The sequence below is a fragment of the Macaca fascicularis genome, chromosome 14 (assembly GCF_037993035.2).
Source record: "Macaca fascicularis isolate 582-1 chromosome 14, T2T-MFA8v1.1".
Lineage (NCBI taxonomy): Eukaryota > Metazoa > Chordata > Mammalia > Primates > Cercopithecidae > Macaca > Macaca fascicularis.
Window position 1 is genome coordinate 59,266,537 of NC_088388.1, and position 24,666 is coordinate 59,291,202.

Below are 24,666 nucleotides of genomic sequence, written 5' to 3' on the forward strand. Positions count from 1 at the left end.
AAGCAATAAAAAAGCAGGGGTTACAATCCTAGTCTCTGATAAAACAGACTTTAAACCAAAAAAGATGAAAAGACACAAAAAGGCCATTATGTCATGGTGAAGGGATCAATTCAACAAGAAGAGATAACTATCCAAAATATATATGCACCCAATACAGGAGCACCCAGATTCATAAAGCAACTCCTTAGAGACCTACAAAGAGACTTATATTCCCAGAAAATAATAACAGGAGACCTTAACACCCTACTGTCAATATTAGACAGATCAACAAGACAGAAAGTTAACAAGGATATCCAGGACTTGAACTCAGCTCTGCACCAAGTGGACCTAATACACATCTACAGAACTCTCCACCCCAAACCAACAGAATACACATTTTACTCAGAACCACATCACACTTATTCTAAAATTCACCACATAATTGGAAGTAAAGCACTCCTCAGCAAATGTAAAAGAACAGAAATCACAAAAAACTGTCTCTCAGGCCACAGTGCAATCAAATTAAAACTCAGGATTAAGAAACAACACACTCTAAACAGCTCAACCACAAGGAAACTGAACAACCTGCTCCTGAATGACTACTGGGTACATAACGAAATGAAGGCAGAAATAAAGATGTTCTTTGAAACCAATGAGAACAAAGACACAATGTACCAGAATCTCTGGGACACATTTAAAGCAGTGTGTAGAGGGAAATTTGTAGCACTAAATGCCCACATGAGAAAGCAGGAAAGAGCTAAAATTGAAACCCTAACATCACAACTAAAAGAACTAAGGAAGGAAGAGCAAACAAATTCAAAAGCTAGCAGAAGGCAAGAAATAACTAAGATCAGAGAAGAACTGAAGGAGATAGAGACACAAAAACTCTCCAAAAAAATCAATGAATCCAGGAGCTGGTTTTTCGAAAAGATCAGCAAAATTGATAGACTGCTAGCAAGACTAATAAAGAAGAAAAAACAGAAGAATCAAATAGATGCAATAAAAAATGATAAAGGGGATATCACCACCGATCCCACAGAAATACAAACTACCATCAGAGAATACTATAAACACCTCTACACAAATAAACTAGGAAATCTAGAGGAAATGGATAAATTTGTGGACACATACACCCTCCCAGGACTAAATCAGGAAGAAGTTGAATCACTGAATAGACCAAAAACAGGCTCTGAAATTGAGGCAATAATGAATAGCCTACCAAACAAAAAAAGTCCAGGACCAGACAGATTCACAGCCAAATTCTACCAGAGATGCAAAGAGGAGCTGGTACCAAGCTCCTACTATTCCAATCAATAGAAAAAGAGGGAGTCGTCCTTAACCCATTTTATGAGGCCAGCATTATCCTGATACCAAAGCCTGACAGAGACACAACAAAAAAAGAGAATTATAGACAAACATCCCTGATGAACATCGATGCAAAAATCCTCAATAAAATACTGGCAAAACGAATCCAGCAGCACATCAAAAAGCTTATCCACCATGATCAAGTGGGCTTCATCCCTGGGATGCAAGGCTGGTTCAACATACGCAAATCAATAAATGTAATCCAGCATATAAACAGAACCAAAGACAAAAACCACATGATTATCTCAATAGATGCAGAAAAGGCCTTTGACAAAATTCAAAAGACCTTCATGATAAAAACTCTCAATAAATTCGGTATTGATGGAATGTATCTCAAAATAATCAGAGCTATTTATGGCAAACCCACAGCCAATATCATACTAAATGGGCAAAAACTGGAAGCATCCCCTTTGAAAACTGGCACAAGACAGGGATGCCCTCTCTCACCACTCCTATTCAACACAGTGTTGGAAGTTCTGGCTAGGGCAAATCAGGCAAGAGAAAGAAATAAAGGATATTCAATTAGGAAAAGAAGAAGTCAAATTGTCCCTCTTTGCAGATGACATGATTGTCTATTTAGAAAACCCCATCATCTCAACCCAAAATCTCCTTAAGCTGATAAGCAACTTCGGCAAAGTCTCAGGATACAAAATCAATGTGCAAAAATCACAAGCATTCTTATACACCAGTAACAGACAAACAGAGAGCCAAATCATGAATGAACTCCCATTCACAATAGCTTCAAAGAGAATAAAATACCTAGGAATCCAACTTACAAGGGATGTAAAGGACCTCTTCAAGGAGAACTACAAACCACTGCTCTGTGAAATAAAAAAGGACACAAGCAAATGGAAGAATATACCATGCTCACGGATAGGAAGAATCAAAATCATTAAAATGGCCATACTGCCCAAGGTAATTTATAGATTCAGTGGCATCCTCATCAAGCTATCAATGACTTTCTTTACAGAATTGGAAAAAACTACTCTAAAGTTCATATGGAACCAAAAACAGACCACATAGCCAAGACGATCCTAAGCAAAAAGAACAAAGATGGAGGCATCACACTACCTTACTTTAAACAATACTACCAGGCTTCAGTAACCAAAAGAGCATGGTACTGGTACAAAAACAGAAATATAGACAAATGGAACAGAACAGAGGCCTCAGAAATAACACAACCCCTGCAAACATCTGATCTTTGACAAACCTGACAAAAACAAGAAATGGAGAAAGGATTCCCTGTTTAATAAATGGTGCGGGGAAAACTGGCTAGCCATATGTAGAAAGCTGAAATTGCGTCCCTTCTTTACACCTTATACAAAAATTAATTCAAGATGGATTAAAGACTTAAATGTGAGACCTAAAACCATAAAAATCATAGAACAAAACCTAGGCAATACCATTCATGACACAGGCATGGGCAAAGACTTCATGACTAAAACACCAAAAGCAATGAAAACAAAAGCCAATATTGACTAATGGGATCTAATTAAACTAAAGAGCTTCTGTACAGCAAAAGAAACTACCATCAGAATGAACAGGCAACCTACAGAACGGGAGGAAAATTTTGCAATCTATCCATCTGACAAAGGATTAATATCCAGAATCTACAAAGAACTTAAACAAACTTACAAGAAAAAAACAAACAATCCCATCAAAAAGGGGGCAAATGATATGAACAGATATGTCTCCAAAGAAGACATATATGCGCCAACAGACACATCAAAAAATGCTCATCATCACTGGTCATTAGAGAAATACAAATCAAAACCACAATGTGATACCATCTCATGTCAGTTAGAATGAGGAATATTAAAAGGTCAGGAATCCAAAGGTGCTAGAGAGAATGTGGAGAAATAAATGTTGGTGTGAGTGTAAATTAGTTCAACCATTGTGGAAGACAGTGTGGTGAGTCGTTAAGGATCTAGAAATAGAAATACTATTTGACCCAGCGATCCCATTACTGGGTATATACCCAAAGGATTATAAATCATGCTACTATAAAGACACATGCACATGTATGTTTATTGTGGCACTATTCACAATAGCAAAGACTTGGAACCAACCCAAATGTCCATCAGTGATAGACTGGATGAAGAAAATGTGGCACATATACACCATGGAATACTATGTAGCCATAAAAAAGGATGAGTTCATGTCCTTTGCAGGTACATGGATGAAGCTGGAAATCATCATTCTCAGCAAACTATCATAAGGACAGAAAACCAAACACTGCATATTCTCACTCATAGGTGGGAATTGAACAATGAGAACACTTAGACACAGGGAGAGGAACATCACACACTGGGGCCTGTCATGGAATGGGGGGCTGGGAGATGGATAACATTAGGAGTAATACCTTGTGTAAATGATGAGTTGATGGGTACAGCAAACCAACATGGCACATTTATACCTATGTAACAACTTGCACGTTTTGCACATGTACCCTAGAACTTAAAGTATAATTTAAAAAAAAAAACTATTATAATCAAAACAGCATGATAACATAAAAACATACACACACACACACACACCAATAGAATGAAATGGAATAAAGACCTATAAATCAATCCATACAACTTTGGTCAATTGATTTTTGACAAAAGTGCCAGGAAATTATAATGAGGAAAGAGCAGTTTTTTCCATAAGGAGTGTTAGAAAACCTAGATATCCACATGCAGAAGAATGAAATTAGACCCTATCTTATACCATATAAACAAATCAACTTCAAATGGGTTAAAGACTTTAATGTAAGACCTGAAACTGCAAAACTACTAGAATGAAATATAGGGAAAAGATCCATGACATTGGTCTGGGCAAAGATGCTTTGAATATGACCCCAAAAACAAAGGCAAAAATAGGCAAATGGGACTACATCAAGCTAAAATGCTTCTGCACAGCAAAGGAGACAATTATGAAAGTGATTGAAATATGAAAGGAATGAGAGAATATATTTGCAAACCATACATTTGATAAGAGATTTAAACCAAAATATATAAGGGACTCAACTCAATAATAAGAAAATAGTCTGCTTAAAGAATGAGCAAAGAAACTCACAGACATTTGTCAACAGAGGATGTAAAAATGGCCAACAGATATATGAAAAATATTCAACATTACTAATCATCAGGAAAATGCAAATCAAAGCCAAAATGAGACATCATTTCCCATCTGTTAGAATGGCAATCATCAAAAGGACAAAAGATAAAAAGTGTTGGCAAAAACATGGAGAAAAGAGCACACTTGAATGATGTGGGTAAGAATGTAAATTGGTATAGACATTAGGGAAAGCAGTATGGAGGTTTCTCAAAAAAATAAGAATAGAACTACCATATGAACCAGCAATCCCACTACTGGGAATATACCCAAAGGATATGAAATCAGGATGTGGAAGAGATATCTGCACTCTCGTGTTTGTAGCATTTCTATTCTCAATAGGCAAGTTTTGAAATCAACCTAAGTGTCCATCAGCTGATGAGTGCATAAAGAAAATGTGGAGTGTGTGTGTGTGTGTGTGTGTGTACATATACATACACATGCACACAATGGCATGCCATTCAGCTTTAAAAAAACGAAATGCTGGGGCATACCCAAGATGGCTGAATAGGAACAGCTCCAGCCTCCAGCTCCCAGTGTGAGTGACACAGAAGACGAGTGATTTCTGCATTTTCAACTGAGGTACCAGGTTCATCTCACTGGGGAGTGCCGGACAATTGGTGCTGGTCAGCTACTGCAGCCCGACCAGCAAAAGCTGAAGCAGGGCAAGGCATGGCCTCACCTGGGAAGTGCAAGGGGGAAGGGAATCCCTTTTCCTAGCCAAGGGAAACTGAGACACACAACACCTAGAAAATCGGGTAACTCCAACTCTAATACTGCACTTTACCAAGGATCTTAGCAAACAGCACTCCAGGGGATTATATCCCACACCTGGCCCAGAGGGTCCCATGCGCATGGAGCCTCCCTCATTGCTAGCACAGCAGTTGAAGATCTAATTGCAAGGCGGCAGCGAGGCTGGGGGAGGGACGCCCGCCATTGCTGAGGGTTAAGTAGGTAAACAAAGGGGAAGCTCAAACTGGGTGGAACCTACCTCAGCTCAAGGAGGCCGGCCTACCTCAGTAGACTCCTCCTCTGGGGACAGGGCATAGCTAAACAAAAAGCAGCAGAAACCTCAGCAGAGGTAAATGCCCCTGTCTGACAGATTTGAAGAGAGCAGTGGATCTCCTAGCATGGAGGTTGAGATCTGAGAACGGACAAACTGCCTGATCAAGTGGGTCCCTGACCCTGAGTAGCCTAACTGGGGGATATCCCCCACTAGGTGCAGACTTACACCTCATACCTCACACAGTGGGGTACACCCCTGAGATGAAGTTTCCATAGCAACAGTCAGACAGCAACACTTCCTGTTCAGCAATATTTTATCTTCTGCAGCCTCCGCTGCTGATACCCAAGCAAACAGGGTCTGGAGTGGACCTTGAGCAATCTCCAACAGACCTACAACTGAGGGTCCAAACTGTTAGAAGGAAAACTAACAAGCAGAGAGGACACCCACACCAAAACCCCATCAGTACATCACCATCATCGAAGATCAAAGGCAGATAAAACCACAAAGATGGGGAAAAAGCAGTGCAGAAAAGCTTGAAATTTAAAAAATCAGAGCACATATCCCCCTCCAAATGAACACAGCTCATCACCAGCAACGAAACAAAGCTGGACAGAGAATGACTTTGATGAGTTGAGAGAAAAAGGCTTCAGTCGATCAAACTTCTTAGAGATAAAGGTTACTACGTAACCAGTGCAAAGAAACAAAAACTTGAAAAAAGACTGGATGCATGGATAACTAGAATAATCAATGCAGAGAAGACTTTAAAAGAACTGATAGAGATGAAAACCATAACACGAGAACGGCATGACAAATGCACAAGCTTCAGTAACCAACTCGATCAACTGGAAGAAAGAGTATCAGAGATTGAAGATCAAATGAATGAAATGAAGCAAGAAGAGAAGTGTGGAGAAAAAAGAGGAAAAAGAAATGAACAAAGCCTCCAAGAAGTATGGGATAATGTGAAAAGACCAAATTTATGTCTGATTGGTGTGCCTGAAAGTGACGGGGAAAATGGAACCAAGTTGGAAAACACTCTTCAGGATATCACCAAGGAGAATTTCCCCAACAGAGTAAGGCAGGCCAACATTCAAATCCAGGAAATACAGAGAACACCACCACGATACTACTCGAGAAGAGCAACTCCAAGACACATAATTGTCAGATTCACCAAAGTTGGAATGAAGGAAAAAATGTTAAGGGCAGCCAGAGAGAAAGGTCGGGTTACACACAAAGGGAAGCCCATCAGACTAACAGCAGATCTCCCGGCAGAAACTCTCCAAGCCAGAAGAGAGTGGGGGTCAATATTCAACATTCATAAAGAAAAGAATTTTCAACCCAGAATATCATATCCAGCCAAACTAAGTTTCATAAGTGAAGGAGAAATAAAATCCTTTACAGACAAGCAAATGCTTAGAGATTTTGTCACCACCAGGCCTGCCCTACAAGACATCCTGAAGGAAGCACTAAACATGGAAAGGAACAACAGGTACCAGCCATTGCAAAAATATGTCAAAAGGTAAAGCCATCAATGCTAGGAAGAAACTGCATCAACTAGTGAGCAAAATGACCAGCTAATATCATAATGACAGGATCAAGTTCACATATAACAATATTAACCTTAAATGTAAATGGACTAAACGGTCCAATTAAAAGACACAGACTGGCAAATTGGATAAAGAGTCAAGACCCATCAGTTTGCTGTATTCAGGAGACCCATCTCACACGCAGAGATACACATAGGCTCAAAATAAAGGGATGGAGGAAGATCTACCAAGCAAATGGAAAACAAAAAAAACCAGGGGTTGCAATACTAGTCTCTGATAAAACAGACTTTAAACCATCAAAGATCAAAAGAGACAAAGAAGGCCATTACATAATGGTAAAGGGATCAATTCATCAGCAAGAGCTAACTATCCTAAATATATATGCGCCTAATACAGGAGCACCCAGATTCATAAAACAATCCTTACAGACTTACAAAGAGACTTAGACTCCCATACAATAATACCGGGACACATTAACACCACACTGTCAACATCAGAGAGATCAACGAGACAGAAAGTTAACAAGGATATCCAGGAACTGAACTGAACTCTGCACCAAGCGGACCTAATAGACAATTACAGAACTCTCCTCCCCAAATCAACAGAATATACATTCTTCTCAGCACCACATCGCACTTATTCCAAAATTGACCACATAGTTGGAAGTAAAGTACTCCTCAGCAAATGCAAAAGAACAGAAACTATAACAAATTGTCTCTCAGACCACAGTGCAATCAAACTAGAACTCAAGACTAAGAAACTCAATCAAAACCGCTCAACTACATGGAAACTGAAAAACCTGCTCCTGAATGACTACGGGGTACATAAAGAAATGAAGGCAGAAATAAAGATGTTCTTTGAAACCAATGAGAACAAAGATACAACACACTAGAATCTCTGAGACACATTTAAAGCAGTGTGTAGAGGGAAATTTATAGCACTAAATGCCCACAAGAGAAAGCAGGAAAGATCTAAAATTGACACTCTAACATCACAATTAAAAGACCTAGAGAAGCAAGAGCAAACACATTCAAAAGTTAGCAGAAGGCAAGAAATAACTAAGATCAGAGCAGAACTGAAGAAGATAGAGACACAAAAAATCCTCCAAAAAATCAATGAATCCAGGAGCTGGTTTCGGAAAAGATCAACAAAATTGATGGACCACTCGCAAGACTAATAAAGAAGAAAAGAGAGAAGAATCAAATAGATGCAGTAAAAAATGATAAAGAGGATATCACCACCGACCCCACAGAAATACAAACTACCATCAGAGAATACTATAAACACCTCTACGCAAATAAACTAGAAAACCTAGAAGAAAAGGATAATTTCCTGGACATTTACACTCTCCAAAGACTAAACCAGGATGAAGTTGAATTCCTGAATAGACCAATAGGAAGCTCTGAAATTGAGGCAATAATGAATAGCCTACCAAACAAAAAAAGTACAGGACCAGACAGATTCAAAACCGAATTCTACCAAAGTTTCAAGGAGGAGTTGGTACCATTCCTTCTGAAACTATTCCAATCAAAAGAAAAAGAGGGAATTCTCCCTAACTCATTTTACAAGGCCAACAGCATCCTGATACCAAAGCCTGACAGAGATACAACAAAAAAAGAGAATTTTTGACCAATATCCCTGATGAACATCGATGAAAAAATCCTCAATAAAATACTGGCAAACCGGATCCAGCAGCACATCAAAAAGCTTATCCACCATGATTAAGTGGGCTTCATCCCTGGGATGCAAGGCTGGTTCAACATATGCAAATCAATAAATGTAATCCAGCATATAAACAGAACTAAAGACAAAAACCACATGATTATCTCAATAGATGCAGAAAAGGCCTTTGACAAAATTCAAAAGACCTTCATGATAAAAACTCTCAATAAATTCTGTATTGATGGAATGTATCTCAAAATAATCAGAGCTATTTATGACAAACCCACAGCCAATATCATACTGAATGGGCAAAAACTGGACAAATTCCCTTTGAAAACTGGCACAAGACAGGGATGCCCTCTCTCACCACTCCTATTCAACATAGTGTTGGAAGTTCTGGCTAGGGTAATCAGGCAAGAGAAAGAAATCAAGGGTATTCGGTTAGGAAAAGAAGAAGTCAAATTGTCCCTGTTTGCAGATGGCATGATTGTATATTTAGAAAACCTCATCATCTCAACCAAAAAACTCCTTAAGCTCATAAGCAACTTCAGCCAAGTCTCAGGATGCAAAATCAATGTGCAAAAATCACAAGCAATCTAATCACAGTAATAGGCAAACAGAGAGCCAAATCATGAATGAACTCCCATTCACAATAGCTTCAAAGAGAATAAAATACCTAGGAATCCAAATTACAAGGGATGTAAAGGAACTCTTCAAAGAGAACTACAAGCCACTACTCGGTGAAATAAAAGAGGACACAAAAAAATTGGAAGAACATACCATGCTCATGGATAGGAAGAATCAATATCATGAAAATGGCCATACTGCCCAAGGTAATTTATAGATTCAAAGCCATCCCCATTAAACTACCAATGACTTTCTTCACAGAATTGGAAAAAACTGCTTTAAAGTTCATATGGAACCAAAAAAGACCCTGCATTGCCAAGACAATCCTAAGCCAAAAGAACAAAGCTGGAGGCATCACGCTACCTGACTTCAAACTATACTACAAGGGTACAGAAAACAAAACAGCATGGTACTGGTACAAAAATAGAGATATAGACCAATGGAACAGAAGAGAGCCCTCAGAAATAATACCACACATCTACAGCCATCTGATCTTTGACAAACCTGACAAAAACAAGAAACGGGGAAAGGATTCCCTATTTAATAAATAGTGCTGGAAAAATCGGCTAGCCATAAGTAGAAAGCTGAAACTGGATCCTTTCCTTACTCTTTATACGAAAATTAATTCAAGATGGATTAGAGACTTAAATGTTAGACCTAAAACCATAAATACCCTAGAACAAAACCTAGGTAATACCATTCAGGACATAGGCGTGGGCAAGGACTTCATGTCTAAAACACCAAAAGCAACAGCAACAAAAGCCAAAATTGACAAATGGGATCTAATTAAACTAAAGAGCTTCTGTACAGCAAAAGAAACTACCATCAGAGTGGACAGGCAACCTACAGAATGGGAGCAAATTTTTGCAATCTACTCATCTGATAAAGGGGGGTTAATATCCAGAACCTATAAAGAACTCAATCAAATTTACAAGAAAAATACAAACAACCCCATCAAAAGGTGGGCAAAGGATATGAACAGACACTTCTCAAAAGAAGACATTCATACAGCCAACAGACACATGAAAAAATGCTCATCATCTCTCACTATCAGAGAAATGCAAATCAAAACCACAATGAGATACCATCTCATGCCAGTTAGAATGGTAATCATTAACAAATCAGGAAACAACAGGTGCTGGAGAGGATGTGGAGAAATAGGAACACTTTTACACTGTTGGTGGGACTGTAAACTAGTTCAACCATTGTGGAAAACAGTGTGGCGATTCCTGAGGCATCTAGAACTAGAAATAGCATTCGACCCAGCCATTCTATTACTGAATACATACCAAAAGGATTATAAGTCGTGCTGCTCTAAAGACACATGCACACATATGTTTATTTCGGCACTATTCACAATAGTAAAGACTTGGAATCAATCCAAATGTCCATCAGTGGCAGACTGGATTAAGAAAATGTGGCACATACACACCATGGAATACTATGCAGCCATAAAAAAGGATGAGTTCGTGTCCTTTATAGGGACACGGATACAGCTGAAAACCATCATTCTCAGCAAACTATCGCAAGAATAGAAAACCAAATACCGCATGTTCTCACTCATAGGTGGGAATTGAACAATGAGATCACTTGGACACAGGAAGGGAAGCATCACACACTGGGTCCTATTGTGGGGAGGGGGTAGGGGAGAGGGATAGCATTAGGAGATATACCTAATGTAAATGATGAGTTAATGGGTACAGCACACCAATATGGCACATGTATACATATGTAACAAACCTGCACATTGTGCACATGTACCCTAGAACTTAAAGTATAATAAAAAAGAAAACATTTGAACATAAAATCAAAGATAAATTTGAACAGCTGTAGAAATTGAATCCATAATTTATAAAACAAACCTTTTCACATAGAAATCTGAAAAAAAAAATGAAATGCTTTAATTTGTGACAACATAGATGAACTTCATGGATATTATGTCAAGTGAAGTAAGCCAAACTCAGAAAGAAAGATACTACATGTTCTTTTCATATGTGGAATCTAAGAGAGTTGAACTCACAACAGCAGATAGTACAATGGTGGTTACTAGGGGACAGTAGAGGTGCAGGACATTGGGAAGATGTTGGGCACAGGATACAAAGTTTCAGATATACAGGAAGAGTAAGTTTAAGTGATCTATTGTACAACATAGTAACTACAGTTAGTAGCCATGTATTATATTCTTGGAAATTGCTGACAGTATATTTTAGTGTTCTCACCCCACAAAAAAGATAAATATGTGAGGCAATGTCAATGTTAATTAGCTCAATTTATCCATTCTACAATGTATACCTATTTCAAAACATCATGTGGTACACAAATACATACAATTTTTACTTTTCAACTAAAATTTTTTTTAAAACCTATTAAAAAATGAGAACAATTTAGAGAAATAACGTGAAAGAAACGGAAAATCAAGAGATTATTTTTTTGAACTGAGAAGTCTTGATCATCTTTGGAGGCCAAACCGAAGGATTGAGGGAGGTCTTGGGATAAAAGAAGAAGATAGAAATGAAAGAGTAGAGGAAGAGAGAGTAGGGAATGAAGATGAGAAAGGAGGAATCTCAGTAATAATTGGAGAAGCCAACTCTAACGTGGAGAAGGAGAACTTACTCCTCTGAAACAAAAGGCCAAGGAGTAAAAACAGTTACTATATAAGACAATGAAAAGGGGTAAGAAAGTTTTCATCTGAGAAACTTAATCATCTGTGATCTTTACTTTTACCCATGAAATAGAAAGAAAGGTTGAATGTCAGGTATGTAGGGACTAATTGATTATTACCATAAACTCAGCTCCCAGAATGCAAGCTAGGACCTTGATAATATCCTCACCTTCCCATAAGGTCATGTAACTGTGAGAGAAATCTAATGTCACTGACTCCATCATACTTCTGACCTCACAAGCTGACTGCCTCTGCTCATTCCTACATGTGGACCAAGCTATCACAAAAAGAGTTTGGATTATACTTTAGAACTAATGACTCTCTCACTTTTGAAACAGACCCTCAAGGAGATAAGGAAGTATGCATGTAAATAGCAATGATTAAAGATTTATAGAAACAAGGTGGACTTGACAAGTAGTTGACCATAAACAAAGAAGTTTTGCCACCTTCTCAGACCCTTGCTGATGCCCAGACATCTGTGGTCACCAGTCACCTCCAGGCCTTAGCCCCATCCCTGTTCCCCCTCCCTATAACATAAAAGGAGCTTAAAATTAATCAACATTAGATAGTTCTTTAGGATGTTAGTCCACCATCTTCTCAGTTTGCTAGCTTTCTGAAATAAGGTTGTCTTCCTTGCCCCAACACCTTGTCTCTCCACTTATTGGCTGTCTTGTGGCAAGTAGTAGAAGATTTGGACTCGACAACAGTCATCAACAGTCCAGCTCTCTGCCTCCCTTCACTATAACTATTAACCCAAATTTTGTATCCATCATTCTTCTTCTTCATTTGTATGTGGTTTTATTGAATGTGCACATATTTTTAGAAAGTTTATTTTCACTTAAGTTACTAACTCGGTAAAAGAAGTACCATGATATATAATCCTAAGGTCTCTCTTTTTTCCCTTAATGTTAATTTCCTCAGTTGCTTCTTTTGCCGTATGCCCTGGTTCCTTTGTTTTGATTGCTACATAGTAACCCTTTGGTGTACATTTATCTATTCCACTGTTGATGGGCATAAAGGTTGCTTCCAGTTTTTATTAAATTGTGAATAATGCTGCTCTTATATTTTACATGTTTAAAACCTTCTTTTCAGTGCATTTCTTTTATAACTAAAAAATAAAAAGATGTTTATATTAGTTCTGTTGCACTTCTGAAATAATTTTGATTATATTTTTTATATAAACAGAAAGTGGAAACTTATTTTCAATTTTTTTAAGTTCAAAGATAAAAGAGGTGTTAACTCCAACAGCAATTTTCAGCATTTCCTGGTGAAATGAGTGATTAAAGAGATACTAAAGAAAGAGGAAGATTAAGCAAAGAATTGGGTGAAAGATGGGAAAGCCTGAACTAAAAGCAGCGGTGAGTGGAAGCAGGTGCTGTGTCATCAGCCCAAAACTCTGAGCAGCTCAGCTGACTGATCACAGAGTATGTAGGCCCGTGCACAAATGTGCACACACAAGAGGGAATAGAAAGGAAAAACAAAGAACTGAAAAATAAATTAGTGTTGGATCCTCATTAAAGCTCATTGAAGGAAGACTTGATACTAACAAAAGCATAGTTAACTCCCTTTAGCTGGTAATAGCCGAGGCTAGTGGCACAAAGAGGGACATGTAAGTGGCAGGGTCTATAGAACCCATGAAACATACTTTATACTTGGACAGAGGGCTGGACAGGGAGGTGTTGCTTCTCAGATCAGTTACTGACACTGTCTATTTGGTCAGAAACAACCTCTGACTGGGTTTCCAGTCAGTGATTTCTAGGGTAAAATTATAGTTTTGGTTTTCTGAGGCAGGAGAAACATCTTAGACTCCAATGAGGCGTGAGATACAGCGAGTCCGTAGGGGGCAGAACAAGGCCTCAAGGTTCAGAGCTCATTTGGTGGTAAAGTTTGAAGAAATGGCAGGCCAGGAGACATGCCCAAGGGGATTCATTAAAATCCCATTTGCTGGAGCAATATTTTCAGGGGAGGTCATGTCAGCTGAGAGGGTGAGACTATGAACCCTCCCCCAGGACAGGGCTCACTGTTGGCACAGAGACAGGAAGGCTGGGCATTGGCGGATCTCTTTTAAGCAGTTCTTCTTGTACCTCTTTTCCCACATTCCTGCTGTGCTCCTCTTTTATCATGAAACACAGCATGAGGGGAATGTGTGAAATCTGAGGACCTGGACTCAAGAGCTCAGCCAGAGTCATTCCAAAGCAGTGAGGACTTTCTCACACGGATAGTGGATGAGAGAACTTTGGAGGAGATTCAGCCCCTCACTTCTGCAGGATCCTACTCTAGGTTCTCAGCTGCCTGTCTGCATCTATCTCTACTTCCAGAGAGGACTTGCAGTGCCAGTGACTGGAGGAGCCTTTGACCTCTGATCCCAGAGGCAGCCATACACACACCTATGTTCATCCCTGACAGAAGAACCAACTCTCCTTTCTTGGCCTTCTTGAACTTCTTTATCTGGAAGCTATGCCCGTTCCCATATGAGGTAAGGGCTGTGTCTCTGTTTCAAGGCAATATGGGAAGTCTGAAGTCCTGAGAAACACGGTCAAGACCTTCCACTGCTCTCATTCCCAGATTCTCTAGTTCCTCGGGCTTTATGTTACACTCACTCCCGTCTATACCTTATCCACTTTGTACATGTACCCATCTTGCACATATGGGGACACCCAAAATAATTCTTTGCCACCGACCAGCCGTGAGTTCCTAGAAGTCCTGATAATGGCCTCCTGGTAAAAGTCTCAGTACTTACCTTTTGTTACATCTAGATTTTCCTGGCCTCCAATAGTTTGATGTGAGTCCCCAAATGAATAGTACCTCAAAGGAAGACGATCTAAAATATGCTGAAGCGCCTTTCCCCTGTGGGACTGCTTGGCATTAAGTCCAGTGCCACATAAAAAGCCAATAGAAGTAAATACAAAAAATAAATATACTGAGCAGAGGTGCAAAAAAAAAAAACTTATATCAATATACTTCCAAAAATTTAGCTCTACCTTGTGAATTGACTGACCATTTTCCATGAAATACAACAATGTCTCTCTTAATATCAGCTCTGCTGACTTCTCTTGGTTTTAAATACCCACAACCACCAGCAGTTTTCCAGAAAGAAGCTCTTCCTCTGTAAGCCCAGTGTGTGTTCTCTGGCCTTTCCCTTTAGGTGACCCCAGAGGGGAGAACCCAGTGAATGGAAAGGAGGGAAAACAATAGTCCTGTATCAGAGGGAGGAGGTAGGTATGTAGGATCCTGGGTCCTAGTCACCCCACTTCACCCAAGCCCTGATTTTTCTTCTCTTTGAAATCCTGTGCAAACATTTGTTATAGGAAGCTAGAGGAATACACCCCACTAATTATTTTCCTCCTTTTATTTTCCTGTCCATTCATCTTTTTATTCAAGAAAAATAAAGGCATTTCAAATCTAATATTTAGCAGAAATAGTGCTTAGAATTGTCTTTGGACTTCTCTTTTCATTTTCAACAGACAAATAAGGTTTTCCAGTCAGTAGGTCAGTGGTTCCTAGGTCAAAATTATAATTTTGGTTTTGTAAGGCAGGAGAAAGATCTTAGACTCCAATGAGTGCCGAAACACAGTTTTATAGGGGTATTTTTCTGGCTTGTTTCTTGTCCACACTTCACTGGGTAAAAATGCAAAGAGGACATTCCTGTACTATATTTTAAGGTTCTGACTTTCACGATACCATCCCTCACTGTTTTTTAATTATATCCTGAGCCTTTTTGATTTAGCCAGCTCCTATTTATCCTCAGCATGTTGTTTGTATACCACTTCCTTAGTGAATCCTTTCCTGAAACCTCATTTACATATTATCCTAGTGTGTTTTTTTCATGTATCATTGAATGTATGTAGGTGTTTGTGTGATCGATTTTTCACATCTACACAGTTGCCCAAGTGTAATGCCTGAGATTTCATAGGTCTTTAGTAAATATTTATTGAATGAATGAAAGGAGCTGGAACAGAAGGGCCTTCCAATGTCAGCTTTTTATATGACATTAGCACTTAAAGGTTCTAACTCTGAGTTGACCAGCATAGTGACATAAATGGATATTTGGAGAAGTAGGTGCAGATTATGGAAGGGAAAGATGAATAATTTGATCGAAAATTATTTTTCTCTTCCAAAAGGCCTCCTAAGTCTTCCATCCAACTTTGAAAAAAACTGAATTCATAAAAAGCAAGCCAAATGAACGCTGTCCCACATGCACCTCACACTCCACTTCTCTTCCTCAACCCCTAGCAGCAGAGCTACCATAAGGATTCAGGGTTCAGCAGAACCAACATTTTCCTTGTATTCCTAAGATTTGTGGGGAGAAATCTTCTTCTCACCTTGAGTGTGTTGCTGTGGCTCACAGGTAATGCTATTGCCTTGGGCCGTGTCTACAACGTCTCCTCCTTTGTGGCTCACTCCTTGTATCATGTGCCCTAAACACAAACACCTGCCGTGCCGCCACAAATATCATTTACTGCCTTTATTCCTGCCTGTTTCTGAGAAAAAATCTTATCATTATCTAGGCAAACACCTTTGATACTGTTCCTCTAGATTTATTTCTAAAATCTATACTACCATGACTGTCAAGTTCAGCCCAGAATTCTCTTTCCCTCCAACAGGGTAGCATTTGAAGAGTCCCGGTGACCAAGCAGCCCAAGAGCCCAGAGATTCTCCCATTGAGGAAGGTAATCAACAACAGTGAGACTGGTTTAAGGGAGAAGACAGTAAAGAGGTTTTTTTATAAATAAAACTTTAAAAACTGAATTGGAATTCCAAGTACATTTAAGGCAGAAAAAAATAGCTAGATCTTAAACCAATGCCCAGTGTATTTGTTCATTGTGAAGAGAGAGATGCTTTCATCTATCTACAAAGATGTTTGCTTAGGCTCGTTCTTCTGGATACCTTATTTGAAGGGATTTCTAAATGATTATCTTAATGACATGCCAAATTACCTAATACCAGTTTACCTGATGGTTTATTGTAATCCAATACCAGCATTCAGAAATCAGAGGCATACTAACAGATGGAAAAGATACGGTATTATGGGATTCCTATTGGCCAATGCACATTGACCTAGAACAATCCAAAGCTACAGTGCACACCATCAGAAAAGCTTCCACTAATAATACATTTGGTTCTAGGCAACTAAAAAACCACAGCATGGAGCTCCAGAACTCCACCTTGGGAAGCAGCTTCATCTTGGTGGGGATTCTGAATGACAGTGGGTTTCCTGAACTGCTCTGTGCTACAGTTACAGTACTATACATGTTGGCCCTGACCAGCAATGGCCTGCTACTCCTGGCCATCACCATGGAAGCCCGGCTCCACGTGCCCTTGTACCTCCTGCTTGGGCAGCTCTCTCTCATGGACCTCCTGTTCACATCTGTTGTCACTCCTAAGGTCCTCGCGGACTTTCTGCGCAGAGAAAACACCATCTCCTTTGGAGGCTGTGCCCTTCAGATGTTCCTGGCACTGACAATGGGTAGTGCTGAGGACCTCCTACTGGCCTTCATGGCCTATGACAGGTTTGTGGCCATTTGTCATCCTCTGAAATACATGACTCTCATGAGCCCAAGAGTCTGCTGGCTTATGGTGGCCACATCCTGGATCCTGGCATCCCTGGTAGCTCTAGGACATACCATGTACACTATGCACCTCCCTTTCTGCATGTCCTGGGAAATCCGGCATCTGCTTTGCGAGATCCCACCCTTGCTGAAGTTGGCCTGTGGTGATACCTCCAGGTATGAGCTTATAATATACGTGACAGGTGTGACTTTCCTCTTGCTCCCCATTTCTGCCATTGTGGCCTCCTACACACTAATTCTATTCACTGTGCTTCGTATGCCATCAAATGAGGGGAGGAAGAAAGCTCTTGTCACCTGCTCTTCCCACCTGACTGTGGTTGGGATGTTCTATGGAGCTGCCACATTCATGTATGTCTTGCCCAGTTCCTTCCACAGCCCCAAACAAGACAACATCATCTCTATTTTCTACACAATTGTCACTCCAGCCCTGAATCCCCTCATCTACAGCCTGAGGAATAAGGAGGTCATGGGGGCCTTGAGGAGGGTCCTGGGAAAATACAGGCTGCTGGTACATTCCACGCTCTAGGGAAGGATCATGGCTGCCTCTCACCATTCCTGCTCCAAATAAAATTCTCTACTCACTCATTCCTGCTCCAAATAAAATTCTCAACTCACTCATTCTTCAATACTATACTCTCAGATGATACATACATTTTTAAAATTTTACTTTTTATTCAACTGCAAATCTGGTGTGTACAATGACCTTGACTTAAACTCATTTGGCACACATCATCCTGACTTTGGAAACCCACGTTATACAATATCCAGATGGGGGGAAAAACCTTGAATGGGTGTTGTAGACTCACTCTGTGGTAGGGCATCTTCCTGACACATTACCAAGTAGACATGGTAGGGGATTAGCTTTCCATTTGAACGTCATGTAGCAGTGAGAAGCAGCAGTAGTTTTGGACTGACCAAATTCCAATAGCCTCTCAGCATCAGAGGAGGAGTGTTCCCTTTGAAGCCGATTCTTAAACTATTAATAGAGAGAACAATTTTCAGAAGATATATTTGATTTCCTGTTTATTAGTAGATGATTGTTTGAGCAGTTAGTGGAAATGAATAAGGGTTATGTGACTGCATTTGTACTCTAGACCTGAGGGGCCTTCATATGGGTTACTTGAGTAATGATAAATAATTACATTGAAAGCTTGGGGCCGGGCACGGTAGCTCACACCTGTAATCCCAGCACTTTGGGAGGCCGAGGCGGGCAGATCACCTAAGGTCAGGAGTTCGAGACCAGCCTGGCCAACATTTTGATACCCGGTCTCTACCAAAAATACAAAAATAAGTGGGGCATAGTGGCGGGCGCCTGTAATCCCAGCTACTCGGGACGCTGAGGCAGTAGAATTGCTTGACCCTGGGAGGCGGAGGTCCCAGTGAGCCAAGATGGCGCCACTGCACTCCAGCCTGAGTGACAGAGAGAGACTCTATCTCAATAAATAAATAATAGAAAGAAAGAAAGAATGGAAAAGGAAAAAGAAAGATATTTCTACTTGGAAATTTTGACAGTCTTTTTGAAAATGGGCATTTTTACATGGTCTAAAATTAAAACTAAAATAATGAATAAAATAGAATTGAAAGTACCAGTTTTAAAGTGAGTACAATAACAATGAGAGAAATTTGTTGAGCATATTGTCTAAATTTTTTAAATTGTGGACTTGTGGATATATAAATGTGTTTTTGAACATTAAAACAATTGAAAGAGGTTATATTCTTGAGGTGAGTATATGTGCGTGTCCATAGAAAAGGAAATATAAAATTTATAATTTACTTTCTAGCTAGCCTAAATATGCCTTATTTTTTTTATTCTACTCATCGGTGTGGGAAGATTTATAGCAAAATTCGGGAACTTAAATTTGTTGAGTGCAGAATTCCCAAAATACCTTGGCTTACATAGGCGTTACTATTCTTGAGAACAGTGCTTTGTCAAAACACAGTAATTCTTGTTTTCTTTACAGAAATAATATTACATTATTTAATCTATAAAGCTAAACCCTAAAAAATAAAAAGTAAAGCTAATCTATAAAATTAATCTGTTTATTATAAAAACTGAGAAAATTAAGAAATTTGGAATGAATCAAAAATCACTTATAAATTTTTCCTTTTTGTTGTACATATATGTATTTTACTGAATTTAAATGTCTGTGATGATGAAGGTCCTGGGTTTTTTTCATTTGAAATTTGGTGAATCTTCTTCTTTGCTATGAGGGGATATTTTAGAGTAGTGATGAGAAAGCAGACCAGAGTGCCTGCATTTGAATCCCTGTCTTCCTTTGGTCATCTATGCATCTTTGGATGCTAAATTAAATCCTTTGTACCTTAGTCTGCTGATGTCAAAAGTGGTGATATTTACGGGCCTCCTCTCATGATATTGTTGGGTAGATTAAATAAGATAATAAGTATCAGGTACTTAGACAACTACTTAGTAAATAGTGCTTAAAACATTTTGGCTGCTATATGGATAAATAGTAAAAAGCCTTTTAAAGAATCAATATTATTTTATTGTTTCCTTTTAGAAATGAAACATTTGTTTATTATTTTTATTGACAAAAATTGTATGTATTAATGTAGTACAACATGATGTTTTAAAATATGTATACTTTATGGAATTGCTAAATCAAGCCAACTAACATATGCTTTACTTCATATACTTATCTTTTTTGCATCAGGAACAGTTAAAGTCTACTTTCTCAGCAATTTTCAAGTATACAATATGTTCTAATTACCTGTAATCGCCATGAACTACAATAAATCTCTTGAGCTCATTCCTCCTGTCTAACTGAAGTTTTGTGTCCTTTGACCAGCATCTCCCAAATCCCCCTACCTCAACATTCGGTAACCACCATTTTACTCTCTGTTTCTGTGAATTCAGCTTACAGGTTCTGCATATAAGTGAAATCATGTGATATTTTTCTTCCTATATCTGGCTTATTTCACTTAAAATAATGTTCCCCAGATTCATTCACGTTGTTGCAAATTACCAGATTTCCTTCTTTTTTAAAAAGGAAAGATTTTCTTGTGTGTGTGTGTGTGTGTATCACATTTTTTAATCCATTCATTCATTGTTGGACACTTAGGTTGATTCCAGAGCTTGGCTATTGAGAATAATACTGCAATGAACACAGTAGTGCGGCTATCTCTTAAACATACTAATTTCATATTCTTTGGTTATATCGGCTCTATTTTTAACTTTTTGAGGAACTTTCATACTGCTTTCCCTAATGTCTGTACCAATTTACATTTCCACCAACAGTGTGCGAGAGCTCCCTTTTCTCCATATCCTAACCAACACTTACCGCATCTTGTTTTTTGGATAATCTAAATGATGGAAGGTGATATCTCATTTGATTTCCATTTCCCTGAAGATTATGAATCTTGAGAACTTTTTCATATACCCGTTGGCCATTTTTATGTCTAATTTTAAGAAATGTCAATTTAGGTTCTTTCCTCATGTTTTACTCAGGTTACTCCTGCTGAGTTGAGTTCCTGATATGTTTTGGATATTAACCCTTTATTAGATGTATGATTCAAAATTTTTTTATGCATTCTATAGGTTGTCTTTTCACTCTAATGATTATTTCCTTTGCTATGCAGAAGCTTCATTGTATTCATGTGGCATATCACATTTATTGATTTGCACATGTTGAACCATCCTTGCATCCGTGAAATAAATCCCAGTTGATCATGGTGAATGATCCTTTCAACACTCGTTGAGTTCAGTTTGGGCATACTTTTTTTGAGAATTTTTGCAACTATGTTCATTAGATGAATTGGCCTGTAATTTTGTTTTCTTGTAGTGCCATTTTCTGTCTTTGGTATCAGAGCAATACTTCCAAAGTATGCAGAAACAACATGAATTCAAAGATAATTTTCAGCCAAGGGAAAAAATTATAAGCAATCAGTTTATTTTACTTTATTTTATTTTACTTTAAGTTCTAGAGTACATGTGCACAACATGCAAATTTGGTACATAGGTATACATGTAATATGTTGGTTTGCTGCACCCATTAGCTCATCATGTACATTAGGTATTTCTCCTAATGCTGTCCCTCCGCCAGTCCCCTACCCCACCACAGGCCCCAGTGTGTGATGTTCCCTGCCCTGTGTCCATATGTTCTCATTGTTAAATTCCCACCTATGAGTGAGAACATTGAGTGTTTGGTTTTCTGTCCTTGTGATAGTTTGCTGAGAATGATGGTTTCCAGCTGCATCCATGTCCCTGCAAAGGACATGAACTCATCCTTTTTTATTGCATAGTATTCCATGGTATATATGTGCCACATTTTCTTCATCCAGTCTATCATTGATGGACATTTGGGTTGGTTCCAAGTCTTTGCTATTGTGAATAGTGTCGCAATAAACATACATGTGCATGTGTCTTTATAGTCATATGATTTATAATCCTTTGGGTATATACCCAGTAATGGGATGGCTGGGTCAAATTGTATTTCTAGTTCTAGATCCTTAAGGACTCACCACACTGTCTTCAACAATGGTTGAACTAGTTTCAGTCCCACCAACAGTGTAAAAGTGTCCCTATTTCTCCACATCATCTCTAGCACCCATTGTTTCCTGACTTTTTAATGATTGCCTTTCTAACTGGAGTGAGATGGTATCTCATTGTGGTTTTGATTTGCATTTCTCTGATGACCAGTGATGATGAAGATTTTTTGATGTGTCTGTTGGCTGTATAAATGTCTTCTTTTGAGGAGTGTCTGTTCATATCCTTTGCCCCCTTTTTGATGAAGTTGTTTTTTTCTTGTAAATTTGTTTAAGTTCTTTGTAGATTCTGGATATTAGCCCTTTGTCAGATGGACAGATTGCAAAATTTTTCTCCCATTCTTTAGTTGCCTGTTCACTCTGATGGTAGTTTCTTTTGCTGAGCAGAAGCTCTTTAGTTTAATTAGATCCCATTTGTCTATTTTGGCTTTTGTTGCCATTGCTTTTGGTGTTTTAGTCATGAAGTCTTTGTCCATGCCTAGGTCCTGAATGGTATTGCCTAGGTTTTGTTCTAGGGTTTTTATGGTTTTAGGTCTAACATTTAAGTCTTTAATCCATCCTGAATTAATTTTTGTATAAGGTGTAAGGAAGGGATCCAGTTTCAGTTTCTACATATGGCTAGCCAGCTTTCCCTGCACCATTTACTAAATAGGGAATCCTTTCCCCATTTCTTGTTTTTGTCAGGTTTGTCAAGGATCAGATGTTTGTAGATGTGTGGTGCTATTTCTGAGGACTCTGTTCTGTTCCATTGGTCTATATCTCTGTTTTAGTACCAGTACCATGCTGTTTTGGTTACTGTAGCCTTGTAATATAGTTTGAAGTCAGGTAGCATGATGCCTCCAGCTTTGTTCTTTTTGCTTAGGAACAGTCAGTTTATCTTAATGTGGGTTCCCTCAGAATTTGATTCTGAGCAAGAATTTGAATACATAGTATATTTAGGAAGCAATTCCGGGAAAAACTAGTAGAATTTGCAAGAGGGAAACAGACAAAGAAAAGATTCAATAATGAGTGAGTTATCAGGCAAGTTTTTGTGGGCAATTGAATCCTAAACATCCTAAAGAATTCTTGGAAAGAGTAAAACATGTATCTCAGAAGTATATTTCACCTCCTATGTAAGAGATTGTGTAGGCCATTCTTACATTGCTATAAAAAATAAACAAGATTGGGTAATTTATAAAGAAAGACTTAATTGGGTCACAGTTCTGCAGGCTGTACAGGAAGCCTGGCACTAGCAACTACTCAGATCTGGGTAGGCCTCAGGGAGCTTTTACTTTTGGTGGTGAAGGCAAAGTGGGAGCAGGCATGTCACATGGCGAGAGAGGGAGCAAGACAGAGAGTAGGGGAAAGAGGATATCACACACTTTTAAACAATCAGATCTTGTGAGTAATCACTATTGTGAGGACAGCACCAAGCCATGAGGGATCTACACCAATGTCCCAATCACCTCCCACCAGGCTCCTCCTCCAACATTGGGAATTACAATTCAATATGAGATTTAGAGGGGACAACATCCAAACTATATCAGAAATCTAGGGATTTTTACGCAATAATTCTCATCAATTATCAATTAAGGCTGCTTGGTGTAGGGCACATTAGTATCTTAGGCCATTCTGATCTTCTGGGCAAGTAGGCATAACTGGCATGTTAGCCAAAGAAAGTTCTGTTGCAAAAGATGGCTGTCAGATGTCAGCATGCCCTGAAATGATAAATTAAAAGTGGGCATTGCCCTCATTTGCTGTACTGTAAAACAATAATATTTATAATAATGAATTTCCAGAAGTATATTCTTAAATTTACTAGAATGTTCAAAAAGAAAAAGAAATAATTGAGTGATGAGTCTGGTGGAGCATGAATTAAAATATTATGGTACATTATTTTAAACTTACACTCCTTGACTCAACTTCCCAAAAGTTCAGTTACATTATTGCCTCTATACTAATGTCCTACCATAGAAATATTACCTGAAATCTAAAAATAAAGCAACATTTGCCATTTACCTCCACATTCTAAACTGAGGTGCTATACCATTAGGGAGGATGTACATGGAGGTGATCAAGAGATGGCTTACAAGCATTAAGCCTTCATCTTTTTTAGGGTATGAAAGAGAGAGATAGTTGAAGGTTGGTGGAGAGAAATAAGGAAAGAAGAAACTAATCTTAAGTTTGTTGATGAGAGATTGAAAAGTACTACTGGAGAACTTCATGTCTCTTATCTGGAATTTGGTGAATGCTAGAACAAGTACCTTCCTCACACATGCCCAAAGTAATTTATTGATTCAATGCAATCTCCATCAAGCTCCCATTGACTTTTTGCACAGAACTGGAAAAAACTACTTTAAATTTTATATGGAACCAAAAAAGAGTCCGCATAACCGAGAATATCCTAAGCAAAAAGAAAAAAGCTGGAGGCATCATGCTACCTGACTTTAAACTATAATACAAGGCTAAAGTAATAAAACCAGCATGGTACTGGTACCAAAACAGATATATAGACCAATGGAACAGAGAGGCCTCAGAAATAACACCACACATCTACAACCATCTGATCTTTGACAAACCTGACAAAAACAAGCAATAGGGAAAGGGTTCCCCATTTAATAAAAGGTGTTGGGAAAACTGGCTAGCCATATGGGGAAAACTGAAACTGGA

General features: G+C 38.7%; 1 protein-coding gene across 1 annotated transcript; it reads left to right on the forward strand.

Moving 5' to 3' along the window:
• The first annotated feature begins 14,065 nt into the window (after window positions 1-14,065).
• Window positions 14,066-20,409, forward strand: OR2AG2 (olfactory receptor family 2 subfamily AG member 2). Its single transcript, XM_045370698.2, has 2 exons — window positions 14,066-14,420; window positions 16,549-20,409. The coding sequence occupies exon 2, from the start codon at window positions 16,991-16,993 to the stop codon at window positions 18,038-18,040; it is 1,050 nt and encodes a 349-aa protein (XP_045226633.2). The 5' UTR covers window positions 14,066-14,420; window positions 16,549-16,990; the 3' UTR covers window positions 18,041-20,409.
• The last annotated feature ends 4,257 nt before the right edge of the window (window positions 20,410-24,666 follow it).

Bases quoted from the DNA above. Each gene is read 5' to 3' on its own strand.
- OR2AG2 (XM_045370698.2), top strand. From the start codon at position 16,991: ATGCACATTGACCTAGAACAATCCAAAGCTACAGTGCACACCATCAGA.